At 37.9% G+C, this 23,298-nt stretch overlaps 3 protein-coding genes across 5 annotated transcripts in view; 2 read left to right on the forward strand and 1 right to left on the reverse strand.

Moving 5' to 3' along the window:
* piga (phosphatidylinositol glycan anchor biosynthesis, class A) overlaps positions 1-23,298 on the reverse strand; it is an 882,343-nt gene that overhangs the window by 207,780 nt on the left and 651,265 nt on the right. The gene's annotated exons all lie outside the window — the stretch shown is intronic.
* Positions 138-3,836, forward strand: commd6 (COMM domain containing 6). The gene is made up of 7 exons (XM_079822321.1): positions 138-309; positions 806-864; positions 1,043-1,108; positions 1,202-1,278; positions 1,449-1,617; positions 1,708-1,860; positions 1,958-3,836. The coding sequence occupies exons 1-7, from the start codon at positions 285-287 to the stop codon at positions 2,006-2,008; spliced, it is 600 nt and encodes a 199-aa protein (XP_079678447.1). The 5' UTR covers positions 138-284; the 3' UTR covers positions 2,009-3,836.
* The window catches only part of tbc1d4 (TBC1 domain family, member 4), a 40,095-nt gene continuing 21,719 nt past the window's right edge, over positions 4,923-23,298 (forward strand). For all 3 annotated transcript variants that reach the window (XM_079822322.1, XM_079822323.1, XM_079822324.1), the window contains exons 1-7: positions 4,923-5,925; positions 16,141-16,749; positions 18,362-18,451; positions 19,487-19,591; positions 21,394-21,526; positions 21,616-21,707; positions 21,793-21,903. In XM_079822322.1, coding sequence (XP_079678448.1) covers positions 5,518-5,925; positions 16,141-16,749; positions 18,362-18,451; positions 19,487-19,591; positions 21,394-21,526; positions 21,616-21,707; positions 21,793-21,903 — 1,548 coding nt within the window. In that variant the 5' untranslated portion in view covers positions 4,923-5,517. The remainder of the gene's footprint in view (positions 5,926-16,140; positions 16,750-18,361; positions 18,452-19,486; positions 19,592-21,393; positions 21,527-21,615; positions 21,708-21,792; positions 21,904-23,298) is intronic.

A 23,298-nucleotide genomic window follows, 5' to 3' on the forward strand; every position in this document is an offset into this window, starting at 1 on the left:
AATCATAGGCCTACATTAAAAATATACAAAACTTTTACGATTGTTTTGTTCAATCATTCCTTTTGCTCAATTAATTCTTGATTACGCTACCCAACAGTCGTACTATTATTTTGAAGGAAATTCTCAATGCAGTTCATCACTTCCGGACTGGAGCTCTCCTTTTTACAGAAGTGGCTAAACGGACAGAAATAATTGATCTATGCTTTGACAAAACACCGCGAAGACTCGGCTGTTATTTTTTTAATGTTGTGGTCTTATGATAAATAGCCCGATAGTTGACGAAGATGTTAGGACTGGAGCTGTCAACGGGTGGGTGGAATGTTACCATTTTCTTGCAATTTGTATCAAATATATAATATTGATATGCTAACTCTGTAACTCTTGATATGCTAATACTGTATAATACTGGATGCCTTTTTTACTTTACACCAAACAAAATGTAACAAGTGTAAAGAAACATTACATTAAACATTAACTTAGCATTAATAAATTAGGTAACACTTTACAATAAGGTTTCATTAGTTAACATTAGTCAACTACTTTAGTTAGCGAGAACTAAGAATGAACAATACTATCAAAGCATTTATTAATCTAAGTTCATGTTAATTTCAACATTTACTAATAGCATTATTAAAATCAAAAGTTGCAAACGTTAGTTAATGCACTGTGAACATAACTTCAGTAAAAAAAGTTTTTGAATGAATAAATACAGTAATAAATGTATTGCCCATTGTTAGTTCATGTTAGTTAATACATTAACCATATAGTTCTGATTACTCGTAACATTTTGCATGTTTTATTGCAGGTGTGGATGGTGTGGTCGAAAAAATCGAAAAGCTCCCAACAGACTTGTTTGCAGAAACGGTACGATTGACATCACATTGTGTGGTCATGTACAATGGGAAGAAAAATATTCGTTTTTTCACAAGTACATACTGACATATTATTAAGTTATGATATAAGATATATCATCAAGTTATTGGATGTGGTATTGAATGTTAATTCAGACTGCCGATCTGACACTAGTCTTTTCATTTTCCAGCTTCAGGTGATCCTAGTCCATCTTCAGGATCAGAGCAGATCAGTAGATTTGATTGAAACCTGTGATGTAAGCTCACAAAAATTACATCCCTTTCAATATATTGTAAATTGAGCATGCATGTACCTTTTTATGTCATTGAAATGCTTTTATTTCCCTCAGAAATTTCAAAGAGCTGGGATAAACCTTGATCAGAAAGCTGTTCAAGATATTATAAGACTGATGTTATACTATTTTAGGTACGGTATTATCTTTCAAATGACAAAATGTCATTGATGTAAACGTTTGTGAATTAAAACAGGCTTATTTTTAAACCCTGTGTGAATACATATTTCTGGAACATGTCGATTTTGCTTGTTCGACTGGTTTGTGTTGCAATTAAATTTATGATAAATATGTATTAAAACAGGTTAGCTGCAAAGAGCAATCTCAGTGCAGATGTCTTGGTCAGTAAATTGACTGAATGCAGCAGTAAATGGCCCAAAGCAAACCTACAGTTGGTGCACCAGCTTTGGACTGAGCATGGTGCTCTTCTACATGCACAGCAGGAGGTCCTGACAATGGCTAGTATTGGACAGGTGTGTCACATGATTCCTGTTTTCAGTGTCGCTATTGGTCAGTCGCTATTCTCTCTCAGGTTGTTGATATCAAAGCTTCTTCACTCTTAGCTTGTAGATATCCAGTGGAAGCTTGGAATGGCAGTGAGCTCAGATACCTGCCGATCCCTCAACTCTTCCTTCATCTCTGTTCTATTGAAAATTGCGGACACGTCAGGGGAGGTATCATATAAATCCTTTGAGATGACCGTACAGCAGTTCCAGGTATGGAATTATGCATTTTCCTAATTTCATTTTAAACCATCTGAAGTGTCTGAACTACCAAACTTCTTAATTATCTTTCTGTTATTTTGTCCCTCAGAACTTCCACAGGCAGTTCAAGGAAATGGCCTCCGTTTTAGAGACTGTTTAATATTTTTCTGCATGTGATTTGCAGCAGTGATTCTGAACCATTCCGTCTTTGACTAAATATTTACATTGAAGTATTTAACAGTTTAATGATTTTGCACTGATTTTTGTTCTTATTTTTATTCCTTTAATACTAGCACTGAATAAAGACATATGAAGATGTCCTATGGTGTTAAATAAATTTCCATTTGTCATTAAAATTGATCTTCATAATTGTCTACGGTGCCTTTAGGAACATAAATTAACTGTTTTTCCCCTTTTCAAATAACGCTTTTGAGTTGATATTCAAGAACATGAATTTCTCCTAATATTTTTCAATAAAAGTATTCACTGAACCAATATTTTGATTTGTTTATAGACTTTTTGAATGCATTGCACCTGCTTAACATCACAATCACGATGCTTAACATCACAATGCTTAACAGGAGGGATATGTTGAATTTGGTTTTGGCAAAAAATCATTTGAATGACCTGTTATTTTCAATGGACCTATTTATAATTTTTTTTCAAAAATCTAATTTTGGCAGCTTCGTTGTCTTGTTGACAGTGGAACTGATCTGCTGTTTTGTCTTAGCTGAAAGATCCCATTTGAATATGTTTGAGTGTGACCTTGCAACACAGAAGAGAGAGAGAAATTATTCAAGGGGCCTGAATACTCTCTAAAGGCCTGAAACCTTTACCTAGACGAAAACTCTTACAGGGTATATGCGATGATGAGCTACAGTGGGTCTCTGATGGGTTTACATTTACATGTCTCATATTCATCTGGGAGTGGTGCTTCTTGTTTAGCATCTTGTTTTAAGCTGGGCACTCAATGGCTGAAAAAAGTAGTACGAGAGAACTCTTTAAAAATGTGTTTTCAATTTATTTCATTCACCAGCCTTTAATTCACCACAAATCCTTTCATGAAACATAAATTAAAATTATGCAAATAATAATTATTATTGTACTTTTTTTTATACTGCTCTTTGTGAGTTAAGTTTTTTTTATTTTTTTAAAGTGAGCCTATGTAAGCTTCAGGTTGCCTACAATGACTATGAGGATTATACTGGGGGGGGAAAAACCCTGAGGTGGAGCAGTGCAAGTAATCTATTTTGTATGTCAAGAGTAAAACTCTTATGGCTTTATTGATAAATTTGATGTATAAATGTATGTCAGCTGGATAATTCACAGAATGCTATTATTATGCTGTTGTTAAACCCATAAGCAAAGTGTGGAACGATACCAGTCACCTATGAGATAGTATTGGTACAATTGTTTCTTTTAAATGTTTTGTATTGTATGTAATTTTGTGTTGTTTGTTGTATGTTTCTATTCTAATGGACCTTGAGTCTGGTAAAAAGTTGAATTAGATTGAATTGTATTACGCAGATCCTCAGTTGACCTTTGTGCTCTGAAATCAATATCTCATAATTCAAGTTGTTCAGCATTTCAGATGGGTCTTTAGACTGTGATATAAAAGCAATGTGCTTACTGGCGCGAAAACAGGACAACCTACTTGTCACTCACAATGAACCAATCAATTCCCTATGGACAAAATCAAATCCTGCCCTACATTTGTTCTTGTTTGAGAAGCCGTTTCACTAGGATATACGTCACAATAAGGAAGAAAAGACTTTCACAACTTAATATAAACTTTAATATTTTCTGATTAAATAAAAATTCATTATATTTTTGTAGGCTAGATGATTTTTGGACCTTTCTTTTTAGCTTGAGCAATCACATGACATTTACAGCTCAAAAATAATGGTCTGCTTACGGAGAGCTGATGATGGCAGCATTGTGTACTTCTAAATAGCATTCATTTTACTATTTCTACAGTATAGTGCAGGGTTATTCAAATCTTGCCCTGGAGGGCCAGTGCGCTGCAGAGTTTAGCTCCAAGTCAACCCTGATCAAACTCACCTACCTGCCATTTTCTAATGAAGCTGAAGACATTGATTAGCATGTTCAGGTGTGTTTGATTAGGGTTGGAGCTTAACTCTGCAGCGCACTGGCCCTCCAGGGTGTATACTATTTTGGCAGAAATAGTAAGAGAAGTATGGAAACATATTATTTCGAATTCAGCCACTGTCTTTGAAATGAAGGGTAGACAGTTTACACTGACTGTATACTACATCGTATGCAATATGAGCAACCTATATCATCAAGTTCCATGATAGCTTTAAGAGACAGCAGAGGGCGATGCTGAGTATATTGTATCATTTTTGTGCAAAAGTACAGTTTCATATGTTTCAAACCTGTCAGTAGCCTACTTATGTAATGTGTATCCAATTCACTATACTGGCAAAATCATTACTTAATACTATTAACCAATATTGCTTGAATGAAACTTCCCTTGTATAGGATAACATTAATTCACATTGAATACATGTTCATCCTAAACACACCCTGAACCTCACCTTTATTTACTAGAAATGTGAAGACTGCTTTGTCCACAGTAAAGTCTCTCTTGACTAAACTTTTAGTGTTCATTTTATTATATTGGTCTGTCTTTTGGACATATACTGTGTAATGTATACTGTAAGATGTTGCGACAAGCCCCAATTTAAAAAAACTGATAAAACTGTACGTTTTAGTGAATTGTGTTTTCAATATTAAAATTTGAATATACCTATGTTTGATAAACAAGTGCACTCCACCACAAGGTTGAATTGTGTCATTAGGACAAATAGTTGTATACATCAATATTCACAACTAGGGCATGTTATCATAAAATGTCAGCAGCTGGGCAACAATGGTGTAGGCCTATAATAGCTTTATAGCACATAATTCAGAGCAGTGTTAAGTGTGACAACTAGCTCTAAAGCGTTAAACTATTTATATATCCCAAGCATGAATAAAGTTCACTTGCTTTCCTCAGTGAGGCCAGTGCCCTGTGTTTCCTGAAGATGCAGGGGAGCCAGAGATCCACACATACACACGCGCGCTCGCGTTCAAGTGAACGCCTCTCATATGGCTACTGCGGCCACTCCTCCTGGAACAACAGCACTCTCTGTTCTACAACGCCGTTAAATGACACAATAACGACTAAAAAGTGATGTGCAGTGACTTTAAAGGACTCCAGCTGATCTACAGCTTCACACATGAAGCGTTTGTCCGCGGCTTCGTCCACAATCTGAGGCGGCGGGACTCGGGAAATCTGCAGGAATAACACGCGCAGTCCTTCAAGCAGTTGTGTATTGATACACTGAAGAAGCAAATCGTTTAACTTCATATATGGATTTTTCGAGCCCTCAGACCCTTCGAGTGGATGTTTTTATTTGTAAACAGTGCTATGACCTTGGAATAAAAGCCTCGGTGCATCTTAAAAGCCAGTATTATTGTATCTTAAGCTCTTCAGGACACACGACTAAATTTGACTAAAGCGTGAGTGATTCATTACCATTAACGCGCCAGGAGATGTTTTCAGCTGCTTTCACTTAATACTGACCGGTTAGACATTTAATGGTATAAAGGCACAGAGTTTTTGCACAAAGCAACTAAAGTCTTTGTCCCGGAGCCCTTGGAGAGATGGAGGGACAGGATGGCAAAGGGAATAATAATAATGACAGTAAGCAAAAGGCAGACAAGAGGTTTGCGCTCTGTTACATGGGCTGGTCGTCTCTGGACAGGCGAACCACGCTGCCCATGCTGCCGTGGCTGGTGGCGGAGATCCGGAGGAAAAGTGAGAAGAACGAGTCCGGTCCCACACAGGCCAGAGAAGTTCAGCTGTGTCTTTCGCCCCCTCTGATCCGCTGCGTGCCCGCAAACAGCAGCAACCCGTCCGTGTTCATATTCGAGCACAAAGCACAGTTTGTATCCAGGTTTATCCACAATAGTCATGATCTGTCTTATTTTGCCTACCTTATCAGAAGTCAACCAGAGAACCCAGAGTCTGATATGGCATGCCATGTGTTCAAAGCATGTGATCCAAATCAGGTATGTTTAGTCACTGATTCAGCTTTTAAATGTTATGTTTAATTGTTGCTCAAGGTTAGGCTACAGTGGTTAGTTAAATGAATCAACACTTTCTGGGGTTCGGACTGTTATCGGTATACAAATAAATGGCATATTTGACCATCATTTGTATTTATTTATTTCAATATTAACACCGTTTCAACTTAAATACATTATTAAATATCGGTTCTATTGTTTAATGACTTCATTTTGTTATATATATATATATATATATATATATATATATATATATATATATATTATAAATAAATATATATAAATATAATTAACCCTTTCAGGGGATTAGACTGGTTATCTATCTATCTATCTATCTATCTATCTATCTATCTATCTATCTATCTATCTATCTATCATCTATCTATCTATCTATCTATCTATCTATCTATCTATCTATCTATCTATCTATCTATCTATCTATCTATCTATCTATCTATCTATCTATCTATCTATCCCTTTTTAACTTTTTATATTATTTATATATTTTATATTTATTTAAAGTTATATACTCATAAATATTGGGTCTATTGGTAAATGACCTCATTTTGTAATTAACCTTTTCAGGGTATTGGATTAGAGTTAGACTTGTTAGATTTATCTATCTAAACAAGCACCAGGACATACCACCCTAGATGGGTACCTTTAAGGCAAGCTCACAGTACACGACATTTGTCTGGACTTTGCTGTCACGACAGATTTCCAAGGTCCGCAACAAAACCCCCAATTGCGGCCAAGATTCGAGCAGGTCATCGACGTCATTGAACCACTCGAACAGTCACTCGAACCACTCTACAGACCCTGCAGTATTTTCAAAACTGATGTTATCGCCACGTGATCTTGTAATGTGTGCAATGCATCGGCAAGGTGGAACTAATCCAGCCAATCACAGTGCAGATGTTATAAATGGAAAAATGTCTTAATCACCTGCCCTGAAATTCTCATGTGAATTTATGTGAGAAGTTTCTTCCGCTGTTGGTCGGTACTAGTCTAGAAAGCTAGACGCACCCTAGCGGCAGCAAATATAATTTGCAGCCAGGGTAGTCTAGCAACTCTCCGTTGGCTTGCGAGCTGGAAAAACCAAACTCTAGTCAGGCCAATCACAATCACAGTCGGTGGGCGGGCTTAACATAATGACGGCAGAGTTGCGGCGGTTCCGCGTGCAACTTGTAAACAAAGAAGCTTTCCAACAGCAGTCTTTCGAATCGGCTTTGGCCGCAACTCTGGAAGACGAAGCTTTTCTTTGAGAAAAGAACAAAGAACGGCACTGAAGTCATTCTTAAAAAGGAAGATGTGTTCTGAGTTTTGCCGACCGGATACAGCAAAAGTTTAATCTATTAATTAGCTCTGCTTCACCTTCCTTGTTGCTCTGGTTGGTTGTAGCGCTATCCTATTACGTGCAGAGGGAATTTGAAAGACAACTGTTTATCCCGCCTCTTGGATTGAGCCCTGCCAATGGTGTGTTCCCAGACCCAACATCTTGATGTGGGTCTAGCTTGTCAGGCTAGGTCGGTACTGCCTCTTGACCAAATGTCTTGTAGTTTGTGTATACATAAACAATCTTCCATCCTTTACCCCCCTTACTTTTTCATCAGAGATAATGGATCATGCCACACATTTACAATGCCAGGGACAATGCACCCTGACGTTTAGTCTGCTGTATGATTGACAGGTCTTTGTCAGTTGGATAAATGCTAGTATGTAGGGCACCGTTGCGCCAGAGGAATTAGATTTACAGAGCATCATGTAAAGACCGGTCAGATCTCTCCTAGCACACGCAGAGGAAGGATTAATCAGATCATCTAGACAATGCACACTTAGAATATTGAAATACCCCGACCCGCTCCTCTGCTCTCTGTCATGATTCCTTGAAACAACAATAATAACCATGATGCACTGCAGTTACATCTCAGATCTCTGTTACATTGTATTGATTAAGGATTAGTTGTAATGTAACCCTAATGTTAGTCTGCTGCTGAGCTATATTTGAGAAGCCTGTTCAATGCACTATGTTGTTTTGGGTGAAACATGAATTTGTGCATACGTGTATAGGCAGTGATTTGCTATGCATTTCTCTTTGTTTCTCTGTGAATTTCAGTTGAAAAGAAACCTTTTTGTGCACTTGCCACATTATGTATGCTATTTATACTATTGTTGTACAATTTCAAAGGTAAAACTACATTCTCAAAGGTAAAAGTAGTGAATGTGAGGGAGGGAATGTTTCTCTTCTTGGTGTCGTTCCTCTTGTGAGTGCATGTTGAGCTCCAGAGGCAACATGCATACATCACCGTCATGTTATGCAAGAAAATAGCGACACGTGCTAGATAGTCCATGAGGAATGTGTCTTAGCTCACATTTTAAGATGGCTGCTGGCATTTTGAAGTGCTACCGTGCACTATACGGATTTGTCTGGCATATAAATATCTCCTAGTCTTAATGCAGCCTGATCAGTCCTTTCCAGATGCCTGTGGAGTGACATAGTTCAACTTTGAAGGCTGTGGGGGAACCCACTGGTCCCTTATTTATAACTCCACCTTCAGCGTGGAATAGCCCACCCAGTGTAAGGGCAACAAAGTAAGGTTATGCTACTTTTCATAATGATATGCTGTGTGCACTCAGATGCCTGGCCTCATTATACTGATAGAAATGAAAGGAAAGCATTATCTGTGATTAAACAGCAGTGTGTTTATGCTGTGGGCAAGCAAAAATTTTGCATTGTTTATGCGGTTTAAGACGAGGCTATTTGTTTTGAGGTTTGGAGTGGTCATCAAAGTGTGAAGCAAAAGCAATGTTGCACAGGATCTAATAGACCTCCAAGTCAGAGTTTTGGAATATGGTACAGTGTCCCACTTTATCCAGCTTCCCTGAATACCTTTTAGTTGGTCTTCCTGGTACTCATAATTAGAATGACTCCATGTCATGCCAATCTGCTTTCAGTACAAGAAGTGACCACCAGTGACATGAGTGTCCTGTTCTAGTGCATTGTGTTTTGGTACTGTAGAGAAGGCTAAATTATACCTATGGATGATCAATATTTTAATGTGGATTAAAAGTAAGGATTTTTCAAACTTGCTGGGGGTTCGCAAAAAAATATTTTGTGCATATGTCTAGGGCTGTTTTGTAAATATAAATATATTTATTAATGTTCAGATTAATCATCTTTCAGTGTTCTTTTCTCAGTTTTCACTGTTAATGTTATGTGGGTCGACTGGTCGTTTCCGGAGAATGAGAATCCAGTGCTGTTTGCGTTTTAGCTATATCTTAGTTTTTAAACAGCATTCTAAGCATTCCTAAAATGTAAGGTCATTGCAGCACATTGGTGGGATTTTGCACATTTCTTTAAATCTTGAAAGCATAAATGTTGATAACCTTGTGAATTAGGATCATGGGCACTAATCAGTCGATTTGAATTTCGTCAAAAGCAGGAATTTCTCATCACCGCTTCTTTGTTTGCCCAGTTTAATTTATTTTTCATCCCACAGCTTTTGATTTATAAATCAAAGAGGTTTAAATTTATCATCTGGTATCAAGCCTCTGTGTCATACGTTAAAGCTATAGTTGTGGACCGTGGACCCAAAAAGTATATGAACAATTAGCTGCACTTAAATTGGTTACAGCCAATAAAACCTAGTGCCATTTATTTATAAATGCCAAAATGCTTCACAAAAGCATTGTGTTTTGAATGATAAAAGAAGATAATCCTGTTCAAAATAACGACAAGTATTTGGACATTTTCTGGTTGTCAAATAAACGTGTTCGTAGTTAATTTGATGTACTACACATGTGGTTACTCTTAATAGGGACCTTGAAACACTAAATGATAAGTATAATGGAAACACTAATGAAAAGTATAATAAACAGTTTTTTTGTCATACCCTCTTACTTTCATCCTTACATATTTGTTTCAGTGCAAATAATTTATTAGACTAAAGGGGGTCTAGCATCATCTTGCAGTTGAATAATTCAGACCATTTAAGGGTTTAAACACTGTCACTAATGCCTGTTGAGGTCATCGAAGTTTGCTGCAGATAAATGGTTTTGTTGCTCTTTTTCTTGTTCACTGGGCATGTGACCTCAAAACGGCACTAGTATGCATTGCCTTTTCACTATCAGATTTAAAAATCTCCGTCTTGCTGATTATTCAGGCTGGTTAAACTAGGTAGTTGGAGACTTTTGGAAATCTGTGTGTTCCTAGGAAATAAGTCGTTCGTCAGTTAAAAACAAGCAGCCACACCCTTTGTGCCGCTTACACAGGCAGCCCATTGCAGCAGACGATCGCTTGAATGATTGTTTGCTTTTCCTCCTGATCTCAAGGAGCCTTTTCTCTCAGCTGCACCGTGATTTTTCCACCAGTTTGCCTTGGGGATTCAATGAAATGCTTGCATTAAACTGAGCTATATTTACTGAAAGACGTGTAGTGGACCACAGAGGTCTTAATTGTTTTTATTATAAACTCCTGACTCACTTGTGAATTGCCTGCAACAATTGCATAAAACCAATTGCAAAGTAAAGAAAATGTACCCATGTAGAACTCGCTGCTAAATTGTTAGGTTGTTCTGGATGGTTGCCAGGGCGTTGCTATGTGGTTGCTAAGGCATTCTGAGTGGACTTTAATGTGGTTTATAAGGTTTTCTGGATGGTTACTTTCCCAACCTCAAGTCTCTATATGATATTCTGGTTCTATATATAATTCAGGTCCCTCCTTCAATGGTTTTTGCGCACTAGGCAAAAAATGAAGGCTGATTGGTTCAAAAAGTAATGGCACATCTCTTTTCAACAAGCCACATATTATAACAAATTATGTGTTGACATTTACTATGGTATGTTAGGTGTTTGTTGTTCCTGATATCCCATAAAAAGATGATGTATATTATGGGTGTGACATGGGAAAGCAACAAGTCAAATATCCTTTGCAGATGTCTGCCTATAATGTGAAAGTTTTCATGAGTTTCAACACATTTGTCAAGCATAACTATGTTTATCTTTGCAAGAGATAGACCAGTGTGCACAGCCTGCAGTTATGTTTGACTTACTCTCTATTACTGCCTTGAACAAGTAATCCATGTGACCTTGGTATGGCGCCTTGTATTTTTATACAGCAAGCACTCTGTGGCCATTACAGGGCTTTAGTTCCTGGAAGATTTGTTTATATCGACAGGATTCCTGTTCACGCTACTGCTTTGCGCTCTGTGCACTGACTGTGCAACATGTTAATGTGTCACAGAGCTTGGTGTGTCTCGTTTTAATTGAAGTAAACTCAATGGCATGCATTAAACCATTTCAGATTCTTGTTAGAACATAATTTTCTCTACTTCTGTTTGTTTTCCCTGGACGTAACTTCAGGGATTTAATGTTTATGTTGAGTCAGCTCAGAATTTAATCTTATACCAGGCTTATGGTAGTGATCTAGATCAGGCCAGCCAAGCACGCTCTTCCAGTCTAGTCTGAGCTCTTTAAAGTCTATGGAGCTTCATTTCGTTTCACCTCTGAGTCTTGCTGGCACTACGCCCAATTCTTTCACCAGACTTTTTGTATTCTCCCAAACAAGACATGTCTTGCTGATGTAAATTAGCTTTATTTAACGTTGCCATAACCTTGTATGCACTTGAGCCTGAGAGACAAGGCAGAACATTTCTAAGTCAAGAAAAGGCACAAGAGACCCCGGGAGTAATATATTTTGAGGTATATATGACATTTGCAACCAGTTAATATACCAGTTTTAAACTGAAAAGCATGAATGCAGATTTGGATATGGACAGTTGGGACATGTGTCATGAGTTTCTTTTGATCGCAGCTGTGACTAAATGCAATAAAGCTGCGGAATATAATTAATGTCATGTTTTCATTTGTAAAATTAAATATTTTATTTCCCGTAATAAGTTAAATTAAGCGTTACAAGGGACTCATACTCTGCATGGCTTGTAACTGCATGGGTTGTTTTATGGGAAGTGTTCTAAACCCAAGCCGCTGTAAATCAGTTTCTTTATTGTCCCATGGCTTTCAGTGAGGAGTCTAATCAAACAGATAATTAAAATCTCAAGGTTTCCAAAAAAGGTGTTTTAGCAAAATTTGGGATTTGGATTCACAAAACATTCTTAAGAATGTAGGTCTACTTAACTTATGAGTAATGTTTTATGGGGTACAAAATATTCTCAAAGTTCCCTTATGGTGGAAAGTTTTTAATGTTGTGTATGTGTATGTGGTGTTTTTAATATACTTTAAGACAAACCACATGCAAATTCATAAGTCAACTTGCCTGGCCAGGGCTCGACATTAAGCCTGTTCATGTGCTTGTCCTTCGGACAAGTAAATCTGTCCTTCACTTGTCCGAGTAAAAAATTAGCTTGTCCCGAAAAAATCTTGTAATATATCATTTATTCTGAAGCAAATTTCTCACCAGTGTTCAATCAGCTTTGACATGTTTAAATCAGCATATTTGTGATATTTTTATAAAGGGAATTTTTTTCTCTAATCTTATTAAATATAGGCTATGCTTCAGCTTTCCTTTTATTTTCTGAAATTTGATCAATAAATTAAACTAGAATAAGACACTATAGGGCTGTTAATCAAATTAAATAATTGACTGATGGCTTATAACTGCATTAAATAATGTTATGAGATTGTTTAAAAAAAATGTAATGTACAACAACAACAAAAATGTTGGAAAGCATGTTTAAACATGAAACTAAACTGCCAGTAGGTGGCGACAGGTGACCGTCTTAATGAGTGAATCATTAAGTCGATTCGTTGAAACAGTTTATTCATTCAAGAATGAGGCAGTCGTTTATGAATAGGTCATTGAATCTTTGATTCAACCGATTCATTCAAAACGCTGATTCATTCAGTAACATGCTGTTGCTTTGAGATGCGTTATGGTTCTGCTGTGATCTTTGTTTGGAAACAGACAATATTGCATCTAAAATGTAAGTGACTTAATGTTAATTAATTGTTAATGGAACTGTCATATGAAATCAGTGTCACATTTTTGATGATATTCAGGAAAACAGCACTCTTGGTCGTTTGATGTTGCTTAAAATGTATAATATGTTATAAATATAAAAACTCTGTTTAAAGAATTTTAACCGTGTGTGTTAACTGAGTTAATCTGTGTGAGCTGTGCTCGTTTGTTTTCGATTTCTCATCGAGAGACTGCAAGAGCGTCAGCAGTGAAACCTTGTTACCGTCTGTTATATTATTATCCACCATCGATATTTTAGTTATTTTCGAGTTATTTTTTGTTATTGACGTTTTAATCAGGCTACTTGTCTGGTCGGGCAAGTAAAATTCTCTTTCACTTGTCCCTTCAAAAAATCCACTTGTCCCGGACAAGCGGACAAGTGTTAAGCTGCTAGGAGCATCCATTCCGGCTGTAGCGGTGACAGTTGACTGAGGCGGCGGCAGCTTTCCCGCGAGTGGGCGTGGTTTCAGCGCAGTTAGCGGACACGCCCCCAGCGTTTGAGAGCAGAGAATACCGCTCATTTTTTCAAGATTTTGATAGCTTATTTTATTTACTTGGCGACTTTTTTTATCATTCAAATTTGGCTGGGTGGTTAATAACACATTCTTCTGTGGTTTGACAAACTCAGAACACATACTTAATTTTGACTTTACAGGGACTTTAATGTCGAGCCCTGCTGGCTATCACCAGACCAAGCTCAATCTTTTAAGTTTGAACATTGGTCTGGGGAGTCTGCTTTATGTATTTTCTACTGCACAAGAGGCGTGATCAACGAGCATTATTCAAATGACTCTGTACGCAATTGGATAGTCCTTCAACCAATCAGACCACAAGAGGCGTGATCAATGAGCACAATTCAAATGACTCTGTAGTACGCAATTGGATAGTCCTTCAACCAATCAAACCACAAGAGGCGTGATCAACAAGCACAATTCAAATGACTCTGTACGCAATTGGATAGTCCTTCATCCAATCAAACCACAAGAGGCGTGATCAACAAGCATAATTCAAATGACTCTGTACGCAATTGGATAGTCCTTCAACCAATCAGACCACAAGAGGCGTGATCAACACGGGCACCGATCCATCGCTTCTCTATCCGTCATTGTGTTAAACCTGCCAATTGTGCACCAGGTGGATAAGCCAGTCTGTGATTGGTTCCCGCAAATTTGTAACAGAAGCAGGATAAATTAATGTACAGGTTTCCAGCCTGAGCTGCAGGGCGAAATCAAACCGCCGGCAGATCAGGCTGGGTTTAAAAAAAAAACGTGTCTCAAAAACGCGGTTTGAAATCAGGGCAGTCTCAAGAGAAGCCAGGTTATCCCAGTATATCTTTGTTGATATGAAAAAATCATGTACATTTAGCAATATAGCGAGTGAATTATGTATATGATGTATATTACGATGTTATGATGGACTATATGGCTTTCTCCACTGATGTTCTAAGTTGGTCAAAGCATTTCTAAGGATGCTGATTTTTAGAAGGCAGACTGAGATGACAAACAGGAGCATAGTTTGTGTAGCAACACATTATTAGCTGTTTGATAACATAGTCAAGCAAAAGACTAATCATAATAATTACCGTTATGTGTCCTACGTTTTAAAGAGCAATACCATTGTGCAGCATTTACTACAGTAACTTCAGTAAAAGTTGACAGAGTGGGTCTCTGAGCTGGTGTGAGTGAGTGAAGGTGGGGATAATCTGCGTATACTAAATGAGACAAGGCTGTACAGGAAAAAAAACATGTTTAAATGTGTCATTTTGGTGATCAAAGATGAGTCAAAGGGATACAATTATTGACTACAGGGTTACTGAATGTTCTCTTTTTTTCCTCAAGATTGCTCTAAAGACAAAACGTAAGAATTCAAATTCCTGAAAATAATGTTCTTTAAAAAACATAAAAAATAACATCTTAAAGTTATGAATAGCCTCCAACATGTCTTAAATCTTCATCTTAAGAAAAGATGTACTTATGTAAAATGTCAAATATCTGAGAATGAGAAAATAATATCCAAGAGTGATTTTCTCTTTTTCTTTTGTTGTTCGACAGACAGCGGCAGGTTTACTGTATTAGCAGGCTGTCACTTTAAGACCTAATTTACAGATCCTATTGACACGCATTCGGTTTCTTTCACCAACTGATATTGTTCACTTAAAGCATAACCGACTGTGTTTACATGAATACTCATCAAGACCTCTATTTTGACATAACTCTGTGTGTATTTGACAGTTCGAGTGTGTAACAAGACACGAAACAGAAGTGAAGGGATCACACGCTTTCAGAGAGGCGACTTGTGTGCATGTTTCAGTGTGTGTCAGACAGCAAGACAGTGCAAGACTGCAAGGAGTTGTTTTTCCGCAAGTTATTGCGTTTAATAACTCTTTAACGTCAAGCAAGTCACATAAGTAACAGTCGTGTGCCCAGTCTATTCTCTGCTATGTGTCGACCTAAAACGTACACTTTTCACAATGTTGAAGTAGCCTATTAAAACCCTTCAGATATTGCGTGCCATTGCAATATGCATATCGCGATATGTACATTTGCGATATTTCGATAATTTCTATATATTGTGCAGCCCTATTTTTCAAGAACTGCACTTACTGAACATTCTTACAAACTTCTTAGAATTATCTCACAAAACTTTATCAGTCCAACCCCAGATTTTTTTTCTACATGACAGTTTCTAAGCTGTTTGAAACATGAGTGTTAGATCTTGAAAAAGAAAATCTTTTATACATTAAGATAAAATTTGAGATTTCTGAGTATTTTATGGGGATATGTGTATAGTGTTGCTTATTTTAACCAATGTTATATTTAAACCTCTTGCTCCTAGTTTCAAAAGATTCCTACTTATGTTCAGGCATATAACAACAGAGATCTGTTTTCTTATAGCTCCAGGTTTCATTCTAAATGATCGATAGTAGTATCAGATACCAGAAAAGAGGCCTGTCTCATAGATTTATATCCATTTGGCTTCTTTAATGTACACTCAGGTTCCTTAGCCGTTTCGTTTTCTGATATCGTTAGTCTGCCTTGGCTTTTGTATTACTGACTCCTCAGGGGCTGAACGTAGTTAGTTAGTTATGCAACCTGCATGTCTCCCTGCAAAAGTTTAGCATAACCACTGAGCCTTTTTATGGAAGTTTTGTCCTTGTTTGCCTTTTTGTTTTGATTTAGTATTTTTTATTGTTGATCTAATCTTAGTCTTACCCTGTTCCCCAGGTGCCTGAGGTTATTAGCAGCATTAGACAGGTGTCCAAGGCTGCACTTAAGGAGGAAAGCAAGCCCAAGCAAGAGAGTGACGAGTCTTTCTACAACTCCCAGAAGTTCGAAGTACTTTACTGTGGAAAAGTGACTGTCAACCACAAGAAAGCCCCTTCCACTCTGATTGACGACTGCATTGACCAATTTCGCCAACATGAGATTGAACGCAAGCGTCTGCGGCTCCTCAGCGGCCAGCGTAGTTCCACTGAGGCCCCCGTAGAGTTCATCATGGGCGACAACCCTCTAAGCTCCTCCCTCTGCGAAGTTGAAGAACCCGAGGCAGAACCCAGCTCGACTGAGGAAGAGTCTGAGTTGGACACGGACAAACGGGACATGACTAGCTCCTCCAGTACGGGCAGCCTGCGAGTGGCCTTTCCTGAGTGCATTTTGGAGGACTCTGGTTTTGGGGAGCAGCAGGAGATACGCACGCGCTGTAATAGCCTGGCGGGCGGTCTTCAGAAAAAGCCCAGAGAGGCGGGCAAGGGGTCAACACGGAGGAGACATGCTAGCGCGCCCAATAATGTGCAGCCGTCTGATGCTGACAAGAATCGCACAATGCTGTTCCAGGTACTACGAGCAAATACTCTACTTTTAGTCTATGATTTCACAAAACTTTACAGTAACACTTTATTTTACAGTGTCCTTGTTACATATGTTACATGTACGTACTTATAATAGTAATAAAAGTAAATTATGCATAATTACATGCAACTAATCCTCAAGCAAACACTAATCCTACCATAAACCCTATAGTAAGTACATATAGTTAATTAGTATTACGCAGTACTAATATATAATCACACTGCAACAATGACACCTTAAAATAGTGTAACCAACTTTACAGAATTCTTTTATCATTTACTCACCCTCATGTTAAAACGTAAAGGATATTGATGCGTCTTTCAACTTTTTTTGTCGATACAATGAAAGTTAATAGACAACCCTCTACATTGCGAGTTCATCACTCACATATGCAACTAAATTTCATCCTAGGTGAATAAATAATCACAGGTGAGTGAAATGTAACAATATATTAGCCAGTGAATATTAGCCAGACATTGGCTAATATATTGTTAGATTTCACTCACCAGTGATTACTATAACATTTATAGTTTTAAAGGGGTGGTTGCACGCGATTTCACTTTTTTAACTTTAGGTAGTGTGTAATTTTGCTGCTTGAGCATAAACAGTATCTGCAAAGTTACAGTGCTGAAAGTTCAATGCAAACGGAGATATTGTCTTTTAAAGACTTATGGCAGTTTATTGCCTACAAAAACGCTCCGGTTTGGACTACAACAAGCTTCTTCCTGGGTTGGTGACATCATAAACCCTTGCTATTAACATAAACACTGCCCCCGCGAACACGCAACAAAGTGGGCGAGGCCACGTCGCAGTCATTACGAAAGAGAGAGAGCTATTGCAGAACTATAAACTACATTTGGATGTCTAACCAATCTAAGACCATTGCGTTTTTCGGAGGGATGGGCTTCATAGAAGCAGGAAGCAAACGAGCCGTTCAAAGGACAGTGGAGACAGCAGTGTGGAATAAAGGTAAAATATAAGAAAAATACAGCGTTTAAAAAAAAAAAAAGTATTAAGACATGTTATACTGCGCCCCATAAACACAACCAAGCCAAGAAAAAAACCACGGAACCACCCCTTTAATAAGTATATAGTTTTAATAATTGTTCTGATTCTATGAGAATTGGGAAGTCCACACCACAACTATGGCGATTCTATTTCCAGTGTGTGCATAGAGGGTTGATGTAGTTCAAAACAATGACTCCATTGACTTTCATTTTATGAACAAAAGAACACTAAAATATTTAAAACTTTTGACCTTTTTTGGGTGTACTATCCCTTTAACCTTTAAAACAGGCCTACGCATGCAAATGTCTTCTTTTTAAAAGGCAAAATGCAAAATCTTGCTAATTAGCATGCATGGCTGTCATGCACTCACACGTTTCTCTTTAAACAGTTTTTAGGGTAATTTGGTTAAGAAATCACTACGTCCTTGATTGTTAAGAAGGATTTTTTTTTTTAATGCAAATAAAGCTCTCAAAAAACAATGCGAGCCCAGTTATCAGTTATCTGACATTTAGCTTGATATTTGTGTTTTCATTCCTGCTGTTTCCTTCTCAATAAGCAAAATATGCTATCAAACGGCTCTTTTGTGCAGGTTGGACGGTTTGAAGTGAATCTCATCAGCCCTGAAACCAAATCTGTGGTTCTGGAGAAGAATTTTAAGGACATCTCGTCCTGTTCACAGGTTTGTGTGTGAAAGGATTAGGTTTGTTTGGTTTTAGAGATAATCTCTTTGTACATCTCATATTTAATGTCACCATATGTTGTCACACAGTGCTGTTCAAAACAAGTACCAAGCAACTAACATGAGGTTTTGTACCAGATTTTTGTATGTTATTTAGAATTTCTTATATTTTGATGTTTTCATAAAAAGACCTTTGAAACACTGCCATATTTCATACTGTTTTCTATGTAAAAGTGCATGAGTATATACAGGACAGTGATCTGAATATTAAAGCCACAATATGTAATTTTTCACTGCTAGAGGTCGCTTAATCAAAACAAAGGCGTAGCTTGATGACGCCTTGAATTTGCGGAGATATAGTTATTATGACAGCTTCCGGTCATGCGTATGTGGGGTAACGCAGCTCTGTTTTATTATATTAATATATATTTTAGTGTGTTGAAAGTCATGTTATAATATTACTCTTTGGTCTGGTTCCTGGTTAAAATGGCTTATTTCTCTGAATTTAAACATTCTTGGAAACATTTGGGATAATGTAAGTACACAAGTCAACAAAATATATAACATTGTTCTAGTGGTTTTTGGATATTTTAATCCAAAAATCTTACATATTGTGCCTTTTTAAGGCAATAAGTCACTCAAGGTCATGAGTTACAGTGATTTTACTATAGTTAAGGTGTGTTTTAGGCACACATCGTACTTTTTATTTTGGTAAAATAACTGTAATGCACATCCTTTTTCATAAAATGACAGCAACAGAAATATGATAAATGACACCAATGTTCATTAAATATAAACATCTATGTTTTACCAGTAATAATAATAATAATAATACCACCAAGGTGGTGCATTAATAAAACATTTAATTGATGTGCAATCACACTTTCAAACATGGTTCATTCAATCAGATTTCAAAGCTAGAATAATTTGTTTTATGAAGTGAATTTCCGCACTGCTCTGTGTTGTTGTGTGTCATTGTGACTTGCAGCCCTGTATGTTTGTGTCCTTTATGGCTGTCATTCTTTGTGCCTGCAGGGTGTTAAACAGACAGATCACTTTGGCTTTATTTGTCGGGATGTGGTGGAGTCTGGCCCAGCCCAGTATGTGTGTTACGTGTTCCAGTGCGCTAGTGAGTCTCTGGTGAGTCCTGACCTGCTTGCAGCACCTGTTGTCACCACACTGATTAATTATTCATCCTAAGGTACAATGGAAACAATGACTCTCCCTTGCATATCTTGTGGACATTACCTTTAGTAAGCTGATTTCTCTGCCAACTGAATGCCACCCAGAGGATGAATAGGATTAGACCTGTGTTTTTGCACACGATGTACAGATAAGGTCTCATTGTACAGCTGATATGCAAACATGGAGGATTTTCCTTGTTTTTGGTCTATACGGACACTTTGCTGTCGATTAGCACAGAAAATAATGTAGACTACTACCTTGATTCCTAAAAAAACAAATGAAATGTTTTGAATGAATGTACAGCCATAGGCGTCGATTTCGGGGGGGGACGGGGGGACGCGTACCCACCAGATTTCGTCATGAGTCATTTTGTACCCACCACTTTTTTTTTTTGAAAACCTCGAGTTCAAGCATTGCTGCCACATACATATTTTTTCCACTCAATTATGTCGTAATATCGAGATCTTATGTCGTAAAAACAAAAAAAAATTCTCCTAATAAGTGAAAAAGTGAAGTGACATGTGAGGGCATGTGTTGTTTAGGTATGTGTGTATATATGTCTATATCCACATTAGAGAATTTATTTAGCCCATGCCTTTGTCACACTTGTTTGAAAAGCAGAAGCAAGCTCAGCGTAAAATAGGCTCATCCGCTGCCTGTATCAGTGGCAGTGCCCATAGCACGAAATTGTAGACCCCGGTGCAGCCAATTGTAGACCCCGGTGCAGCCACAAATATCATAACTATCTATAGGCCTACTGTAATTAAGACATTCAAGAAATGTATTAAAAAGAAAGATGCTTTCAGCCTTACTCAAACTCAAAGGCCGCTGAAACATGGCCAGTGGGTTCGTTACGCACGTCAATCCCCGGCGTTCTTATTTTGCTTCTTATGTATTAAATATACTGGCAATTCGTTTATGAAACCTTGATCAAAATTAAAATACAATTTATAGAAAACGAAATTCACTTTTAAAGAAATTATTTCTGCAAAACAACACAATAAAAATCATGTCTGACCCCACTCCATGTCTCCAGACATATTGTGCGTCTTATAGGCTATCTCACAAAAACACATTTTGTGAGCCCTGTGGGCGAATCATCCCGGTTGCCGTTTTTTCCACGTTTTCAAAACAATTCCTCACGTGTACTCCCGAAGCTCATTATAATATGCAAAACTGTGATCCAATCATAGCAGTAGGCGTTTACGTCCAAGTCTTTAATGCGGCACGCCACACGCCCATAAAAAGCGTTCCAAGAGCTAGGCTCAAAACCAGGGTTGAAAATAGCCTATTACTTAATCATTATGATGTTTTTGGATGTAAAAACCACGCAAACGTCGTAAGTTGACCTCAGACAACAGTATAAAAAAATGTAAAAAGCCAGTTCATGACCCCTTTAAGCATAACATGTAACCACTTATATACCACAAATAATACAATCTTTCAACTCGTATCGTGGCCATGACAAGCACATATGCATCAGAAATGAATAACCAGAAGTGAAATTGTGGGGAAAGGTTATCCCTTTTCAAAATGACAATTGAGACTTCACAAATAATATATTTGTATTATTGAATAATTCATGTGTGTGCTGCCTTATCATAAATAGTCTATTAGTGTATCATTGTTTATTTTTTATTTGTGTAGTCAAAATATGTATTTTTTTCATAGTAAGTGACAACATTGATGCCATGAGTAGAACTTAAATTGGATCAAGAAACTTTTAAAGGTGATTTATAATTTGATGCTTTTCTCAGGTGGATGAAGTAATGCTTACCCTGAAACAAGCCTTTACCACGGCAGCAGCTATGCAGAGCTCCAAGAACCTAATCAAACTGTGCGAGGCTTGTCCAATGCATGACTTGCACAAGCTCTGTGAGAGAATAGAAGGTAAAGCCACCAGCTTCCGTCAACTTACTCAATGTACTCGCCCCGGTTTTAGCACAAAATTCCAGCGTGTGTTTCTCTCAATGCCCCAGGCTTATATCCTCCCAGGGCGAAACTATCCATTCAGAAGTACCTGTCCCAACTGAGCGACAATGAGCAGGTCAACATATTCGAACGGGTGCAGGTAGGCAAACCAGGTATATATAACAAAATATTATTTCATTCCTATTCTCTATTGTATATTTAGTTGATCTTGTCTCATGCATTAGAAAATGAAGCCAGCATCCGATCATGAAGAAAACGAGCTTGTGATTCTTCACCTCCGACAGTTGTGTGAGACCAAGCAGAAATCTCATGTTCATATTGGAGAGGTCTCACAGGTAGCAAAACTACACACACAACAAAAATGTACCACTTACTTCGTCCACCCATGCCGCCTTGCAGAGTCATAAAACTGTGACCTCCCTCTAATTGGATTAGACAGGTTGTAAGAGTCATCAGAATATAGCTATAGATTAGAACAGAGCACCTGAATGAATGCAGCTGCCCTTCTGAACATGTGCAAGACCGTATGTTTTCAGAGTAGTTCACCTCTCTGATTTCTCTCATCTAACCGCTTTTAAAGTCGACATGAAATCAAATAGATGGTTAGATTCCTATTTCCTTTAATTCATTCCTGGTCTTATTGTAAACAGTTCACCAGTACATGTTATAAATTGCGTTTTCCACTGATGCCACTTAGCTAGACCGTCTGGCTATTAGATAATGTATATTAGATCATAATAATCATTATATAATCAAATAATTTATTAATTAAATTGACAACCAAAGTGACATTAAGGGTGCTTTCACACTTGGTTCGATTGCCTGGACCGAACCCGAGTTCGATTGCTCCCCCCTCCCCCTGCCCCCGCTGGACTGTGTTCATATTATATTATTTGGATCCGAACCGGGGTGCGTTTGCGTCATCAAAGCAGCAGCTGTTTACCCGGTTGCTTTGTAACGACAGCGAGCGTGAAGGCGGCAAAATGCATAGCGTTGCTCACCTCACTTTTATATTTTTGTTTTTTAACCGTTGGTTTTGTTTCTAAAGCTTCAGTACGTAATGGCACTTGCGTCTATATGCCGCAAATGTACTGCAATGCTCTAAAGAATGCTGAAGACGAGCAGAAATGAGGTTTACAGCTCTCTGCTTGCAGTATGTCAGTCATGCTCGTCAGGAAAACGAGTGAAACACACACACAAACACACATTTTTATCAAATCATACGTCATTAATAGCGGTTCACTTCCGCGATTTAGTACGATTGCGTTCACATCAGCAGCGAACCGTACCGGAGTTCACATGAACCGTACCCCAGACCACTCTTTTTAAGCGGACTCTGGTACGGTTCGCGGGTGCGCACCCGAGTTCGGAAGACCGTGTTCACATCATCCAAACGTACCGAACTCTGACGTCAATCAAACCCGGGTGCGCACCAAAACTGCTAGTGTGAAAGCACCCTAAAGTGGCATTAAAGACACTCATAATGATAATGTTTTAATTATTATCTCCTTAAAACTGCAGTGACACCACAACTACCTTGTAACCAATCACGTCAACGTGCTGGCGTGCTTTAGCATATCATTAACTATTCTCTGAAGCAGTGGAGTGTCAAGAGAAGCCAGGTTAACCCGGTATATTTTTCTGTAGACATGAACAATCTTGGACATTTAGCAATATAGCTGGCAAATTATGTATATGATGTATATTGCAATGTTATGATGAATTATATG

The sequence above is a fragment of the Gobio gobio genome (assembly GCF_949357685.1).
Source record: "Gobio gobio genome assembly, chromosome: 7".
Lineage (NCBI taxonomy): Eukaryota > Metazoa > Chordata > Actinopteri > Cypriniformes > Gobionidae > Gobio > Gobio gobio.

Excerpts from the sequence above, each read along its gene's own strand:
- commd6 (XM_079822321.1), top strand. The coding sequence starts at position 285 with ATGTTAGGACTGGAGCTGTCAACGG. Across the intron at positions 865-1,042 it reads CAGACTTGTTTGCAGAAACG|CTTCAGGTGATCCTAGTCCA; the intron begins GTACGATTGACA and ends TTCATTTTCCAG. Across the intron at positions 1,618-1,707 it reads CAATGGCTAGTATTGGACAG|CTTGTAGATATCCAGTGGAA; the intron begins GTGTGTCACATG and ends CTTCACTCTTAG.